Source organism: Nycticebus coucang, chromosome 11, assembly GCF_027406575.1.
Source record: "Nycticebus coucang isolate mNycCou1 chromosome 11, mNycCou1.pri, whole genome shotgun sequence".
In the NCBI taxonomy this organism is placed as follows: domain Eukaryota; kingdom Metazoa; phylum Chordata; class Mammalia; order Primates; family Lorisidae; genus Nycticebus; species Nycticebus coucang.
Window position 1 is genome coordinate 97733736 of NC_069790.1, and position 18215 is coordinate 97751950.

The 18215-nt window shown below is 35.2% G+C and overlaps 1 protein-coding gene across 1 annotated transcript in view; it reads right to left on the reverse strand.

Moving 5' to 3' along the window:
• Positions 1 to 6027: 6027 nt before the first annotated feature.
• Positions 6028 to 18215, reverse strand: part of GRM8 (glutamate metabotropic receptor 8) — an 843712-nt gene continuing 831524 nt past the window's right edge. Inside the window, exons 9-10 of the mRNA XM_053553714.1 lie at positions 15598 to 15844; positions 6028 to 6595 (exon numbers count right to left, since the gene is read on the reverse strand). Coding sequence (XP_053409689.1) covers positions 6546 to 6595; positions 15598 to 15844 — 297 coding nt within the window. The 3' untranslated portion in view covers positions 6028 to 6545. The remainder of the gene's footprint in view (positions 6596 to 15597; positions 15845 to 18215) is intronic.

The window sequence follows — 18215 nt, forward strand, 5'->3', positions numbered from 1 at the left end:
CACTAGAGGTGAAATTACTTAGGAACAAAATCATTTGTGGAATTGTTACTATTTTCTGAAAGCAACTACACATTTATTCACATTTATTCTCCATATCATCTCATACAATTCAGTTCTGAACAGGAGATGTACTTAAAAACTTAAGATAGGAAAGAATAATTAAAACAAAGCCCATCCCAGAGCCTCTCTATTGTGGACTTTGGTCACCATCATATGATTTTAAATATGTCTGTGATTTGTATTATTCATCTGTTGCCAATGTAATGCTTATAATTAGAGAAAATTTCATATTACTCTAATCACAAAAATTACCTAAACATGGAAACAAGCAAAAGATATTAATGTCTGTTCTTCCCGTACAAGGCTGTATTTGAATTTCTATCAATATGGGAGGGAGAAGGGAGGAGAGGGAGTGGGAGGGATAATAGGGGATAGTAGGGGGACCACACCTATGGAGCACATTGCAAGTAGAAGTTGGATCTATCATATATAGAACACAAATGTCCTAATGCTATAATTGGGTAAATGAGGTGAAAGCTATGTTGATTAGTATGATGTAAGCACTCCAATTTGCATAAATAATCAACACACTGAAATTTGCATAAATGTATTTATGATCTATGTACAAAAGACTTAATAAAAAATAAAAATAAAATGTATCTACTTTATGTTTAATTAGTACAGTTTCAATAGATGTCTCTCTTTTGAAACATATAAGCTGAAAGGTTATGGTTTATTGAAGATGCTAAACCAGCATTATATCTATAAATCTCTGCTTCATCCCAATGTTTACTTAGTTGTAATACACGTATAATACAAGCTTCTCAAATGCTCTTTGGACTAGTTTAACGTTATTATTTCTCTCATTAGGTAATGACTTAAAAATCCTTAACTTGTTCATTATACCTTTGTTATGAGAATTGTTTTCAACTTTTTCAAAATTGAACTTTAACACTTTAATTATTTTTATTAGCTCTCAAAACTATCCTACGTTCTAGTGAATTTACCTGTTGGTATTTAGTTTATTATTAAGTCGCATCATATGCTTACTTTAAAACCTGAAATATTAGGCTAATTATTCATCTTTTCCATTTTTTACAATCACATCATCTCTACCTCCCCCCATCTAATTCATTATATGGCCAATTCTTGGTTTTTCATGGGCCCCAATCCTCCTTGGTCTTATATAACGTCGTAAAAAGATATTAATCAAAATTAACTTCGTGTAAACTATACAAGAAGAAACTAAGCACAAAAATTATTTAATAAGTCAAATTTGTTTTTTCCCATCTTCACAACTTTTAAAGCAAAGATAGGAATTGAAATGGGATATGGGACTTTACAGTGATAATCAAAGAGAAACATATTTATAATGCTCTATAGAGGATTAAATTAAGCGAAAAATAATGGCACTCAAAAGTAATACCACCAGAGAAGATTATTACCCAAGATTTGTAAAAAGAGAAAACTTGTAATGGAACAGTTACAGAAAACAGCATTTTTAAAGAATAAAATTATGTCATGTTTCCTGCCATTATCTCTGTAATATGACCCTTTCCAAGGAGCAGTCAGTGTCTCAGCATTCATAGACATAATCATTTCACTTTAAAGACTTACATGATTTTTTCTAGCTATAGTCAAATTTTTGTTCATGATTTCCATTTTTCTTATAGAAGAACTATATGAAAGCAAAAAGGAAGATTTCTAAAGATTATCATCTATGAATATTCTATAACATGGTATTATTTCTTACTGATCCTTTCACACACCCTCACGGTTACCACTTCATTCCAGAAGATGGATAAAAATACTAATTTTAAAATAGTAAGCTAAATAAATATCATGAGAAAAATTGATAATATTGCATAATAGAATTTAGGAGTGTCATAACTTCTACTTGGATGACTGAATAAATTATCAGTATGGCTAATACGGTTCAGAAAAGAGTTAACATCCTTTCTACATTGTCAAGAAATATTGATAATTAATATATAATATTAAAAGAAGAAAAAAATAGCAAAACCTTCTGTTCCTAGTGAGATGTCCTATAATGTGGTATTTAATTTGTCTCCACAAAAATGGAGACACAGACCAATGGAACAGAACAGAGAAGCCAGATGTAAAACCACATACATACAGCTATCGGATCTTTGACAAAGCCAACAAAAATATATAGGGAGGGAAAAAAAGACCCGTTCAATCAATGGTGCTTGAAGAATTGGATAGTCACATGCAGAAGAACGAAACAGGATTCATACCTCTCACCACTCACAAAAATTAATTCAAGATGAATAAAAGACGTGAAACCTTACAAGTCATAGAAGAAAATGTTGGAAAAACTTCTCTAGAGATCAGCATTGGCAAGAGGCTTAGGAAAGAGACTCCAATGGTAATTGCAGCAACAACAGACATAAATAAATAAATAGGCTTCGATTAAATTAAAATGCTTCTGCATAGCTAAGGAAATAATCAACAGCAAATAAGATAACTTACAGAATCACAGAAAACATTTATAAGCTACATGTCTTATAAGGTCCTAATATTCATAATTTACAAAGAACACAAGCAAATCAGCAAGAAGAAAACAAACAACTATGTAAAAAGTGGACACAAGTCATGAACAAAAGCTTTTGAGAAGAAGATAGACAACGGGGCAATAAATATACAAAAATACAAAAAAGTGCTCAACATAACTAATTATCAGGGAAATACAAATTAAAACAACAATGAGATATCACCTTACCCCAGTTAGAACAGCTTTTATTAAAAGTCCGAAAACAATAGATGCTGGTGTGAATGCAGAGAGTAAGGAACATATATACACTTTTGAAGGGGCTGAAAATTAGGATAACCTCTGTGGAAAACAGTATGGAGATTTCTCAAAGAACTAAAAGTAGGTCAACTCTTTGGTCCAACAATGCCACTACTGTGTATTTACCCAAAAGAAAAGAAGTCATTTTATCAAAGTCACATGCACTGAAATGTTTATTTCAGCACATTTCACAATTGCAAAGATGCAAAATTAACCCAAGTGCCCATCAATTCATGAATGGATTAATAAAATGTGGGGCACACATGCGCGTGTGTGCAAGCGTGCGTGTGTGTGTGTAGAAGACAACACAATACTGCTAGGCAGGCTCTTCTGTCAAAATTTATATATACATACATACCTTGGAATACTATTTTAGCCATGAAAAAGGACACATTAGGCCTTTTGCAAGAATTTGGGTGGAACTACAGACCATTATCCTAAGCAAAGTATCAAAAAAATGTTAAAAAGAAAAAACCACATGTACACACTATTAAATTGGAAGTAACTGATTAGCACACATGTGCACAGAGGAAAATAAAACTCCGTGGAAATCAAGCAGGGGGAAAAGAGAGGGAGGAGATGGGCAAAAAACTACCTAACGGATTCAAGGAACACTATCTGGTAAATGGGCACCCTTATAACCCTGATTCAATCATAACAAAAGTGATTCATGTAACCAAAAACATTTGTACCTCTGTAGTATTTTGAAATTAAAAAAGATAAAGTTAAAATCCATTTAGCTGAAATGACAAATTTTCTGTAAAAATTTCTAATGAACACAAAAAATTATTCAGGTTCCCATTCATGTTCAAGTAGTCATCCCTCATGTTTAAATGTATGAGTAGTTTTGTTTAAAAATAATCTTGTGACAGATCATCTATCATTAATTTAGGCACCTTTAAATATTAATTATTATAAATTCATTTTTTAAAAAATACTGAGGTCATATTTGTCGCAAGGTCACACCAATATATATCTCTCATTGTCTACTAGTGACATTTGCTGAGTATTACCTTAGGCTACATTTTTAGCATTCCCTCTGGCATGCTGAGATTAGATATGACATTTCTTGGTCAGAATGAAACACAAGGTCAATTTTTAAAAATATAATACTGTATTTTTTTCCATGCAACTTTGCATTTGCTTATCTATGGTACACAGACAGTTCATTTTTTAAGCATCGTACTTATGAGCCACTGCTAGCACATGCTAAATCCTTTTTACAGGATGCCTCCTTACTACCACTGTCCCAGCCAATCTGACTACCACCTGAACCCTCAGCAAAATCCCTGAGAAAACAACCACAGTGGAGGGCAGAATTCTCCTGCTCCTGTTGCAAGGGGTTGGGGAAAAATTTCCTCCCACTGCCTGGGAAGGGTGGTAATATCATCAGCACAAATCTTCCCATTGAGATAAATAATGTTATAAAGGATGGTTGGCATACATAAATCCACAAGAACTACTATTCAGTTCTACTAGGAGTTAAACAAGATTGTGGATAACAATAAATAAGTATCAATTATTTGTAAAAGTACTCAGAAAAAAAGAACTCATTAGTAAGTTTGTAATAGGAAAAAAGTTTGGAAAGGTCATGAACTATTTTTTTATTTTTCTTTCTAAAATCTTAAAATGACAAACAAAAAGTGTAGTAACAATAAAACTTTCCATTTGCCTTGAGAGCCATCTTTGCTCTCTTATGATTATTCACCCTGTAACATCCACTTAACCTGATTAGAGTCAATTAGTAAATGAAATTAGCAAATGAAAACATACTTGAGCTTTGCTCTCTGAATGACATATTGACATAATTCAGGCACTCTTCTCAACCAAACATATGAATACTTAGTTGAAATGAAGTAAAACAATCTTATAAATCACTAATCGCTAACACAAAGGTAACTGTCAACTTCAAATTATAATTACTTGTCGGTATGGCTATTCATTCTGAACTATGTGGCGCAATAAAATATAATCAATATGTAGTTACGAGTTTATTTTGCTTAGTCTAGGTCTTATCTAGAAAGGCACATCCGCAGGTAGGTTTAGGATCCTGATTACTGGATTGTACTATCAGCAATCAGATTATCTGAAAACTTGAAAATAACGCCCTTGCTCTTTAATTTAAATTTTATCTGCAAACAATTTTATAAGGAGGAACTCAGCAAAAGGCCAAGGAATGCACATTTCCTCCTCTAAGCAGTAATCTATCTTCTTAGAGATCTAGGAAATGTTACCGCCTGCTTAAGGAGCATGCTCTATGCTACTTCAACCTTCTCTATTAAATAAAGTGACTGTCAGTATCTGGGGTGAAGCTACAGACAGCTCTTTATATCTATAAGAAGTGCAATGAGCCATCCAAGCTAACTCAGCAGAGAGAACATTCACTAACCAAATGATTGTAGAGACCCATTGAAGTGACAGATGTCTGGGATTGTGTGGCGGAGAAGAGCCCATGACGGAACTGGTGACAGATTTGAAAGCCATTAAATGGCTCCTTTATCCATTCTGGCATAGTAAATTAGTATGAGACAGGCTCCCTGTTTTCTCTCTCTTTAATGATACTGTTCTATGAACCAATGAATGTTTTCATTTGGAAAATAAGAAAGCATTGACATGTTATCTGAACTGTGGTTTCTTCAGTAACTGCCAAGGGAATAAATATGCTAATTCCATGCTTTGAAGAATGTACTGGGTAAGGCCCATTACTTCACTGATTCCAGTGACTAGGAGGCCCAGGGGAGAAAGATTACTAACTACCACATACCACAGGACAGTCCCTTATGCAAAAGTTTCGACTTAAAAGTGTGATGGAGAATTTCAGTGACACTTAGATGTACTTCGAAATGGCAATTTTCATATTGCATTCTCTGAATTAAAGCGTAACTTATCATTTGTTAATTATAATCCTTGAAGCAATTTACCTCAAACTATGGTTTCATTGTTCATAAAAGAGGCCGTTACTATGAAAAGCTACCACAGAAAAAATTTGAAATAATCGCAAAATCTTACAGAAATAATGCCTTTTAATATGGGAATAAAAGACAATCTTCCTCATATACACATGAATATACAAAAACACATTCCTTGGGAAAATAATATTTCCTCAGAACACCAGGGCGTTTCTATAACAGAAGGAGCTAAGTCCCAGCAGAAGTAGCGCCAACGAGAACGACGTTTCTCCTGGCTTTAAAACTGGAACGAAACAACTCTCAACATTTGCAAAACATTCCTTTATTATTAGAAATAAATTATTTGTATAAAAATTTGCATGCATCAATCATTGCATTTATTTTTAGCACAACCCAGGGCTTCGATCCAGTCAGCCATTACAAGAAACAGATTCATTGTCTTACACAAGTTGAACGATGTGGGACAGGAACGAGAGTTCTCACAATCACAGAAAAATACTTACAAGAATAACATCAGACAGGGTTTATTTCAACAGCATTTTTTTTCACAAGCTAACATTAGTTTTCCTTTTGTGATTTTTTTTTTTTAAACTGCTCATGAGGAAGCAATATTTTAGCTTGAAACTCATTGGTTGTATTGTATAAATGGGGTTCTTCAGTCCCCGTTATTGATACTTTTGACTCATGGCTAATTTTGTTCCTTATGAGACTATTGATTTGATTGATTGTAGTCTACGGAGATCTCCGGGAGTGAGTTTGTGCGGTCTCGTGTTCACTTTTAAGATTGCGTACCACATTTTTTCAGATTGAATCATTTCCCTGTTTCAGATGGAATGATTGCTATAGCTGATATATGTTGTCTTCGTAGAGGAAGCTGTTAAGACAAATTAGGAAAAATTAATAGCATATACCAATATGATTTAAAAAATCAAATTCTGCAATGTCTATCTGATATCATTCAGCTTTTACAATGCATTACTCATTTTTTCCAAACAAAGTTGTCTTTATTATAATCAAAATGAATTTAAACACCTTACAAGTAATGTTTTGGAAGTTTTACACCCCTGGAGAGAAGATTCTGACTATTGATGATTGAGTGAAGGGTAGATTCTTCCTGTACATAGACAGGTTTAAACTCGGAGTTTTTGCTATAACAATAAGGATGAATTTGTCAAGTAAAAAATATTTTTTTATTTAATTCGATCTTTACTTTTTAAATTTCAGAATATTAGGAAGTACCCCTGTTTGATTTACATACTTTGTTTTTTCCACAAATTGAGTCAAGGTTATAAGCATTCCCCAACCCAGACAGTGTGCAGCAGAGGTTCACACCACCCTGCCTCCCCTCTCCCAGCTTGATTTTCACTGAGATTTACTGCCATGTGTGCACTTAGGTGTTGATTGATCAGATCCAACCTGGTGCTGAATACCTGTACACAGATTTTTATAGCAGCACAATTCACAATTGCAAGGATTGGACACAACCCACGGGCCCACCAACACATGCATGGGTTAATAAAATGTGGTATATGCACACTCTGGGTACTGCTCAGCCGTAGAGGGAAGTGGCAATCCAGTATCTTTTTGTGGATGGAACTAGTGATCTTTCTTCTAAGTGAAACGCCACAGGAAAACCATGTACAGCCATGCCCTGCATAACATCTGCTTGCCGATAGACCTTATACGGGGGTGCTTTCAGATTCTAATGGAGCTGAATAATTGATCAGTGACGTTATAGCTGCATGAAACGTTATAATGCTTGAAACGTTACTACATTACCCCCATGTGTGGGGATGCTGATATAAATAGTCCCACTGTGCTGCCAGTCCAGTGAAAGTATAGCTCCTAAAATCATATGTAGTACATGATACTTGATAATGATAGTAAAGGACTGCGGTACTGGTTTATGTATTTTTTTATACTATGCCTTTTCTTCTTTTTTGAGACCACTCTGTCACCTTTGGTAGTGCCGTGGTGTCATAGCTCACAGCAACCTCAAGCTCTTGGGCTCAAGTGATCTTCTTATCTCAGCCTCCTGAGTAGCTGGGACTACAGGTGCCCACGACTATGCCTGGTTAATTTTTTCTAGTTTTAGTGGAAACAAGGTCTCACTCTTGCTCAGGATGGTCTTGAACTGCTGAGTTCAATGGATCCTCCCACCTTGCCCTCCCAGACTGCTAGAATTACAGGCACGAGCCACCTTGTCTGTAATACTATTCCTTTTATCGTTATTTTAGAGTATAGTCCTTCTAGTCATGTTTTTAAAAATTTAACTATAAAACAGCTTCAGGGAGGTCCCTCAGGAGGCATTTCACAAGAAGGCATTGTCATCGTAGGAGATGACAGCTTCATGCATGTTATTGCCCCGAAGACCTTCCAGGGGGACAAGATGTGAAGGGGGAAGACAGTGACATTGCTGATCCTGACCCTGGGCAGGCCTAGCCTACTGTGCGTGTCTGTGTCTTAGCTTTAACAAAAATGTTAACATGTGAAAATTAAATTTAAAAAATGGAAAAAGCTTCTAGAATATACGATACATAGATAAAAAATACTTTGGTACAACTATATAAACAATTTGTGTTTTGAGTTGTGTTATTATAAAAGAGCCAAAGATATTTAAAAAAAATAAAGTAAAAAGTTATAGGAGGCTATGGTTAAAATATTAAAGAAGGACGTTTTGAAATAAATTTAGTATAGTCTATGTGTACAGCATTTCTAAATTGAATGACACTGTACAGCAGGGGTCCTCAAACTGCGGCCCGTGGGCCACATGAGGCGGTGTGATTGTATTTGTTCCTGTTTTGTTTTTATACTTCAAAATAAGGTATGTGCAGTGTACATAGGAATTTGTTCATAGTTTTGTTTTTTTTTAAACTATAGTCCGGCCCTCCAACGGTCTGAGGGACAGTGAACTGGCCCCCTGTTGAAAAAGTTTGAGGACGCCTGCTACACTAATGTCCTGGCCTTCATATTCACTTGCCACTGTCACGCTGACTCACCCAGAGCAACTTCCCAGTCTTACAAGATCCACTCATGGAAAGGACCATTTTTTACCTTTTATACTATACCTTTTGCTGTCCCTTTTCTATGTTAGATGTGTTTAGATACATGAATATTTACCATTATGTTACAGTTGCCTACAGATTTCAGTATAAGAACATGCTGTATAGGTTGGTAGCCTAGGAGCAATAGGCTTGCTCATGTGTATAACCCAGGTGTGTAGTAGACTATGCCACTGTTTTGTGTAAGTGAACCCTATGATGTGCACACAAAGACGAAATCATCTAATTATGCCTTCCTCAGACTGAGCCCTATCACTGAGCAACTTGTGACTGGAGTAAAAATTCAGTGAATGTAAGCACAGAAATCAAAACTCTGCATCCCTTTTAATCTGTAAAAACCAGTAGTCTCATTTATAGAACGTACATATTTAGCAGAAAACTAAAAACTTAAAAGTAATAATTTTGATAAATTTTACCTAAACTTAATATGTACTTCGAATAATATTTACATACATATGAAATAAAAAAAATCTGCCATACAAAATACAAAAAATATTTTTACAATGTAAGGGAAAAACCTCAAGTCTTTGAGTCTGTGACCCAAAAAAGGGTGAGGTAATTACAACTGTCAGTGTTATGAGAATGAATATATCTCCCATTTAAAAACAAATGGTATTTTATAATTGAGAGGTGAACATGGTAAAATATCAAGTCCACAGAATATTTGTAAGTATTAAAGTAAAACTGTGCATTGCTAGTGCATATTTATGTTCTATTCTGGTTTCATTCAAAGGATACAAATGAAGATGTTTACAAGATAAAGACTCCAGAGAAAGCAATGAATATTTAATTTTCTGTTACCAACTAATTGTGAAAACTCATTATTGTAAGACTATTAAAGAGACATGAATAGAAAAATACTCATGTCAAATTTATACTTATGCTTAAACTTCCAGAAAATATAAATCAAAATCTAAATAACTCCTTTGAGTTCTTGAAAGATATGAGGAAATAAATTTCTGCCCTAAAGTTCAAACATAATGTCCTATTTTTCAGTGGAATTTTGGAATGAATAATCATAAATATATATATAGCAAAATACATATGTATGTTTCAATATATAAATCCAATTCAGATGGAACATTTTTAGAGTATAATGTAGTTATTGACTATTAAATAAGCCTAGAAATTGTAAACTTCCTCCTCTGGAATAACTGACAATCAGACTCATTTCATCTTTAATGTGTGACACTGCTAATGGGCCACTTAAGTTCTTACCAGGGACCACGACCATAGCACACTCATGCTGACAAAAATTAACATAGATGGCCCAAGGAAGTGCAATTTGTAGATGTCTTTGCCATTTTTTTATTTCATTTGTTATAAGATTCAGGGCAAATATATGAGATATTATCTTCTTTTTTTGGAAACAGTCTCACTATGTCACCCTGGGTAGAGTGCTGTGGCATCACAGCTCACAGCAACCTCAAACTCTTGGACTCAAGTGATTCTCTTGCCTCAGCCTCCCAAGTAGCTGGGACTATAGGCGCCCGCCACAATGCCTGGCTTTTTTTTGGTTCTAATTCTCATTGTTGTTTGGCAGGCCTGGGCTGGATTCGAACCTGCCAGCTCTGGTGTATGTGGTTGTTGCCCTAACGACTGAGCTACAGGCACTGAGCCAAGATATTATCTTCTTATCTACATTGCTCACTCTTTTAGGTAATTATTATGGCACAGTGAAAAGAAAGTAGACTTCAGATCTACTTTTAAATTATATTCTATTTCCTACAAAAGGAATAAACAAAGGTCACTAGCCCAGGTTATGGTCATAAACAGTTATGACCAGTTTCATGACTGTTCCCAAACCTATAATACTGCTTTTTGTGAGGATGGAGACAGACTAGATTGGAGGAACAGCTATAGTCTGGAAGAGCCAATATGGAGTCTTACTTTCTACTTAACTTTTCTAAAAAGGTAAGACATTTACTACATTTGGTTTGGTGTGAAGTGAAACACAATGATTTTCTTGATTGTTTACCTGTATTTATTATTTATATCATACTCTCAGATCCCAAAGTTTTTTCTAAGGAAGTAAAATCTGGACATAGCTTTGTTTTTGAAGAACTTTCATATATTCTTTGTAGACAAAATGGAGAAAACATTGTCATAAGGGGACTGGACACGGTGCCTCACACAGGTAATTCTAGTACTCTAGGAGGCTGAGGCAGCAGCACCCCTTGTGCTCAGGAGTTCAAGGCTGATCTGACCAAGAAAAAGAGCCTATCTCTACTAAAAACAGAACAATTAGCTAGGCATCAGATGATGCCTTTAGTCCCAGTTACTTGGGAGGCTGGGGAACGAGGATACCTTTTCTTCTTCTTCCTTTTTTTTTCTTTTTTTTTGAGACAGATTCTACCTCTGTCATGCTGGGGTTGAGTGCTAGGGTGAGGAGGATCACTTGTCCCCAGGAGTTTGAGGTTGCACCAAGCTAGGCTGAAGCCACAGCACTCTAGCCTGGGCAACAGAGTAAGACTCCATTAAAAAAAAGAAAAAATTGTCATAAGAGTTATAAAAATGACCGTTGAAAGAGTCATCCAACTTCTTGCACTTCTCAGTATTTTCAACAATAACTAAAAATGTAGGAAATATTGATCAATTTGTATAGAATTAGAAAGAAAAAATTATGGTTGAAATAGGAACAAGAAACAAAAACACCTTGAAGAAGATAACGTTCATTCCCTGCAGATTGCTAGAAAAGAATGAAAAATTTTAAACATTCAGATGTTCTTTCAAAAGATAGTGATTGGTATCAGATCATCTTTAAAGATCAATCCAACTTTGAGGCTGTATATCTAATTAGACATGCATACTTCATTTTTTTTTTTTTTAACTCTAAAAGTGATATCCAGGCTCTGGAAACATGATTTTGTCAACATGAATGTAGTGATACGGGGCGAGCTTTGAGGGTGGTAGATATCTTGGAAGAATCTATATTTCAGAAGTAATACAAAGCAAAATGTATCAGAGACGTACAGATAAGCTAACAGGGAGATTTTTTCACAGTGGTGAAAATCGGTTTTTGAGCACAGCAATGGTAAATTTCTGTGTGCATCACACTGTGTTCATAAGCTCCAGAAAGCAAATCTACCTCCAGCAGAAGCTGTTTTCATGAATTATTCATGAATGTAGCTTAACAAATACAATGTACAGCATTTGTTAATTGGGTACAGTTGGCAAAATTCATATATACCGACTTTGTTTCTAATTTTCTTTCCACCCTATTAGGAAACAACAGGACCCTTTTTTAATGTGAAATGCAGTATGCAAATTCAGCAATTAACATACACTCATTAATTTCCCACCCAGCTTCATATTACCTATATGTACTCTGTGTAGCTTTTGAAACTTTAAAATCTTGGACATGTGACCAGAGTGTCTGGCATTAACATATCACTATTAAGGAGAAATTTCTAAATGTGAGGACTTGTAAAGCTCCATGGCCATAAAAAAAAAAAAAAAGAAAAAAAAAAAGCATTACATATGTATCATAAATGCACAACTAATTGATCAGGAAAAGCAATCCAAGTAATGGAATAGTAGCCCCAATTATCAAAATCCTCCACATATTTATAATAAGAAAAAAGGATGCTAAAACAGTTTCTGAATTTCAAGTCTTCTCTTTTCTATTAAACACAAACCAGTCTGCATTTCCTTTTTTTTTTCTTTCCTTCTTTTTTTTATTGAGACAGAGTGTCACTTTGTGGCCCTCCATGGAGTACAGTGGCATCATAGCTCACAGCAACCTCCAATTCTTGGGCTGAAGCGATTCTCTTGTCTCAGCTTCCCAAGTAGCTGGGACTACAAGTTCCTACCACAATGCCCAACTTTTTTTTGTAGAGACGGGATCTCACTCTGGCTCAGGCTGGTCTCGAACCTCTGAGCTCAAGGCAATCCACCTACCTCAGCTTCCCAGAGTGTTAGGATTATAGGCATGAGCCACCACATCCAGCCCCAGTCTGCATTTTCAAGGCATCAATGGTACCTTTACCTCTATATTATGATTTTATAGCTTACAAAACTTATTGCAGTATGTCATTTTTTGATATGTCCTTTTCAATCTAGTAATGATAATTAATCAAAAGTCTTGGTAGCAGAGTATAAGAATGTGGTAACATAGTCACTGTCCCAGTGTATTAACCAGCCTCTATTGAGAACAGACTCTACCCTTTTTGAGAAGGGTTGTTGTAAATGTGAGAAGGTGTGCTTGTTTCAGATAGTTGATAAGCAAAGGTTATTCCAAAATTTAATTATTCTTCTTAAGATACAACAAATATTTTTAGGAGAAAAAAAACTGCACTTCACTTATTAACTGCGTGAATGCTTTTAGAGGGTTTGTGATTTCAGAAGACTTTTCACTTATTGAAAATCACTCGTACACACCGTGAAGGCAACAGGGACACAGGCGCCTGTGCTACCTGGGCCAGGTTTCTCGCCTGGACTCCTATATGCTGAATTCTAAGTTTCATTTCAAAACTGCACACATCCACTCTTCCATTGTGCTCTTTCAGGTAAGTGATTAAAGTTTAAAAATGACAATCCAGAGTCTGATTGTGAAAGTACATGTGTGGAGATTCATTTGTACTGTCGCTCTTGAATGCGTAAACTAATAGCTTTATGTGGACACAATTTACTCAGACTTAAACTACTCATATAAAAGATAAACAAACTGAAATCTCCAAAGTACAACTTAAGTTTCAGGCAGCTGAATTGTTTATGTTGATTCACCATTTTTACTTTGCTTAGCCTTCTAACGGTGGACATGGATTCCTGCAAAACACTATAGGCTTACCCGTCAAATAGGCCTTGTGTTTGCAATCTGTCTTTCTTAGTCTAGAGAAAATATGTATTCTGTAGAATATCCATTTCAACAGTGACAGAAAAAAAGAAGGAAAATAGTAATGTATGAGATTTGTTTCAATAATTTGAGATTAATTCTTATTAATACTGAGAATTTTCCTTTTTAGGGAACCTATTTATTCTTTAAAGAGATGAAAAAAGCTATTAATATTTTAATCCACCACTTTCCACAGCTGAGTGTGGCATGACTGGGATTTATTTATAAGTTTGATTGTTCTATTTGGCAACCATATTTTATAATATTTTCTGGATTGTTGCTAAAAAACAGGTACAACAACAGACTCTGGTGTGTCATACAGAGAAGTCTCAGTGTTCAGAGTGTATCACTGGCCAACAGTAGTTTACTGGCATCCTACAATAGGTTTTAACTTCTTACACTAATGTTTTCTAGGTACAAAAACACAGGTAAAATTCTGTTTTCAAATGACAAGCATTCTACTGTGATGCCTCTAATAGTATTTATATTACACCTTTTACTGAGGATGAAAAGAGGCCTATTATTAGTAATCTGCTTACTTATAATCAGAATATTATATTACTATACTGATCTGTAATTAAAACCCATCCTTACTGTGCCTTCTCTTACAGTTTCTCAATGTTTCATGTTTGCAGAAAGGTGAATATGTGGGGAGAGTTCTCGTAAGGTTCATTTCTCTAAAAGTCACTAAATTTTGTATGAGTGATTTGGAGGTAATATTCTTAGAGACAATCTGGCCAGTAATTCCAGGCAGTGTGGTGGTAATTGAAGCCAATATGTTTAAGCAGTGTGAAACATCTAAGGATAGTTCTGAGCATGGGGAATCAGAGTAGATAATGCTCGCCTTCAAATCGTGATACCAAAGAAGATGTGTAAATCTAGTGAAGAGTATGAGTTGCTATAATAATTAAACCACATGAAATAGATTCTTACTTCCCACCCCTATATTTAGTAGCCAAAGAATAGAGATTAGGACTGCTGGAGAAATCTGAGGGGAAGAGTGTATTTTTGCATAGCGTTTTATCCTTAATTATTGAATACCTATGTTGTATTTCCAAAGACTGGAAGCCACACTAGTGCGAGTGCCTTAGCTTTTATTTCTTTTTGATCAATTTATGGAATCTAATAATGTAAAGGCTGTAATTTTTACTATATCAGCTTTCTGGTATTTTACCAAACAATTTTTAGTCTATTTGCTACTCTTCCATAGATACCAACATGGACTTTGCTTCACAGATCAGTTAAACTGCACTGGATGAGCGTGGGCTTCAGTGTATTGTTATCATGGGCTTCTTCTGGAGCAGTGAAGAGAAGAGCAAAATAGGTGAAGAAAAGAAAAATAGGATGGTGATTGCAGAAAGGACTCCATTTTTAGGGAAACAAGGCTTTCAGAGAAGAGCTTTAATACATCCAAGATGAGAAATCAAGGGAAGCCTTTGGAAAGTCCAAGGGAAGAAGAGCACTTTAAAAAAAAAAAAAAAAGCATTCATTGTGACTTAACCAAACATATTGGCTAATAACTAAGCTTATGCTACTAAAGATCCAAATAACATATCAATTATTTGTTTAAGATCTTTGGTAGCATATTCCATAAAAATTAATAAAGTATTAATACTATAAAAAGCAGAAAATATTGAACAACAAAGATTGAAAAACAATCCCTAAGTGCTAAAAGATAATTTTATAAATGGAAAATACGCCCACACCTAAAGTTCTGCAATGAATCAAAAGAAAGCCCTGCCAATCTTTGTAAAGAGATTTTGTGTGTATGCTTTTACTCTGTGGAAAACTCCCTCATCTTGAGATCATTTTATTCTAAACAAATGGTTCCGACTTGTGTGACAGCCTCGAGCAATGTGGACACCACCGTGCCCAGTATCCTTGTAGCACAATCCCCAAGACTAGAAGAAGAATGTTCAACGTACATCTGTTAGGAAGTGCTCCCGCTCTTGACCATCGGAAAGTCTACAGATGACTTACTGTTGGTTTCAAGACTCTCACAGAGTTCACTTTTCACCTCTCCATTTGGTCTGTCATTTCCTTTTTGGATCAATTTGCTTTGCATGGTGGCCGCTGTCACCACAGCCTTGAAACTCCTCTTGCGTTTTTGAACATTCTGCTCTGGATGAAAAATTATAATATAAACCTTGGGCATATAGAGCATGCCCAGAGACACAGAAGCACTTAAACTCATGGAGACAGTAAGTGTTGTTGTCTGGATGTACATCTGGGGGGAGAAAAAAAAAAAAGAATCACAGTTGGTAAGCTTGATTAGTAGAGATAAAGCAAATAACATAGGATTTTTAAAACTGTTGCAGCCCCTCTGCTAAAGGTGTGATAAAATGCCCTTATTTAAATTGTTCTTAATTGTAGTCAAGCATTCCTAGATCCCAACCTGCAAATGTGGAAGAATAGGCTGTATTTTTTATTAATCTCAATACCTTAAAAGAAAAAGACACAGCTCAGATGGTGGTGGATTGATGGGTACCTGGGTTCATTCCAGATCTTTGCAATTGTATTCGAAAGGAATTGGAGACTATTATCCTAAGTGAAGTATCTCAATATTAGAAGAACAAATACCACATGTACTCTTTAATAAACTGGAACTGACTGGCACACAAATACACAAAGAAAATAAAAATCATTGGAAATTAAGCAAGGGGGCAGTGTTAGCTGAGAGGTGTGAGAACGCACCTAACGGGTACAACTGATGCTGTTCAGGTGATGGCACATTTATCTATATACTCAAGTCACCTAACAAAAACATTTGTACCCCTTTAATATTTTTAAATAAAAGTGGTAGAGCTTACTTTTCTTTTTAGATTATAATAAATATACATAAGGAAAGAGACAAAGCCAGTCTGGCAAAACATTTACACTTTATGCCACACAGACCTTTTTCAAAAGGTGCCTGTGCAGTGGGTCATTATTTCAGCAATAAGCTTGACCAGGAAGGTGAATTATATACAGTATAGTGGAACTAGAGTGGGAATAAAACATTCCAGAACATCACCATTGCACATCATTGCTTGCATAATGCTAGTGTTTGCATATCACATCATCATGTAAGTCTAACTACCAAACCTGAGAAATCACAGGCATGTCGTGAGACCTTGATTTTTTTTCTAAAAATCTTTGGAAGGTCATTTCTAGAGGGTTTTTAATGATAGCATCATATCAAAATAAATGCAGATGTTTTTATAAAATATGTTAAGACCTCTTACCTCCAAGATTCAGATATGTACACTGGGGACACGGTCCTGGCCTCTGCGTTAAGAAAATTCTCCCCGTGTGCTCATTCCTAACCTTTATCCTACTAAAACCAACTAACTGTTCTAGTTCTTACAGAAAGAAATCTTTCTGGAAGATTTTTCTTTCTATAACCTGGAGGCTAAGGATCCAATAAAACCAAACCTAATTCCACTATTTTGGGTTTTTTGTCATGGGATAAAAGAAAACATGACAGTATTTTTTTTTTAATTAAAAACCTTTCATCTGCTTCCATTTTTTTATGTCCTAAGTACAAAACAATTTCCTCAAATAACCTGGGATACTGAGGCCGCAGAGAAATTGTGTCTCAGGATTGCGAAGAGATCCCCTTTGTTATATCTATGAACCTCATTAATAGATCTGTTTACTGCAATAATGCCTCTGAAAATGACCCTGATTAGTTGAAATTTTATGCTTCAATCTGTTAGTCTTGCTAAAATGTATAGTACTAGTCACATTTCCTCTGGCAATCCTCAAGAGATAAGCTAATTCTGTCCATTTAAATAAGGGATCAAAAACCCTTCACCCTCAACAGCAAGGACTTGAATCAGGAATAGTGTTGCTTTTTACTAAAATAAAAGATAGTTCCTTTTAACATATGGCAAAGCCTCAAGGTAAAGAGAACTTCAGATACAAGTAAAGAGACTGTCTTTGTGTGTGAAATCATACCATGTAGATTACAGAGTTTATTGTTCAGGCTACCTACTGATAAGTCTATCCTTGCATCAGACCTCATTATAGGCATGGGAATACCCTTTAGCCAGGTTGACAAGATTTACTACAATTAAGAAGGTTCCACTGAAATGTGGATATGTACCTTTAAACCTCATTAATCTCCCTAAGGTTTATCATCTACTTTTAAGTGACCTATTATTATAAGTACTCCTAAGATTCTCATGTGTTGGTTAATCTTGGAATTCCTACTTATTTTCAATTTAGCATTGCTGAAAAAACCTACAGAGAAAATGACCACAAAGAGCAGACATAAAGGTAAGAAAAGAATACATAAAAGTACAAACCACACACATAAATATTCCAAAGCCACTCAAACTGGCAACAATTGGTTTTGTCCCAGTCAGACCCTGCAGAGTTAATAAACAAAGAAAGAAAATCCAGAGATCAAACAGTCCTGATATGATGAGAACACCCATAACTGAATTAGTCTTGCTAAAATATATAGTACTAGTCCAAACAGTAAATAAATACCTTTATGTTTTTAAAATCTTGTAAACTCTCTCTGCTACCAAAAGCACAAATGATAATTGTCTTTCCTTAAGCAGAATAGTTCTGTACTACATGGTAAATTAAATCTTGCTAAATATTAGGCA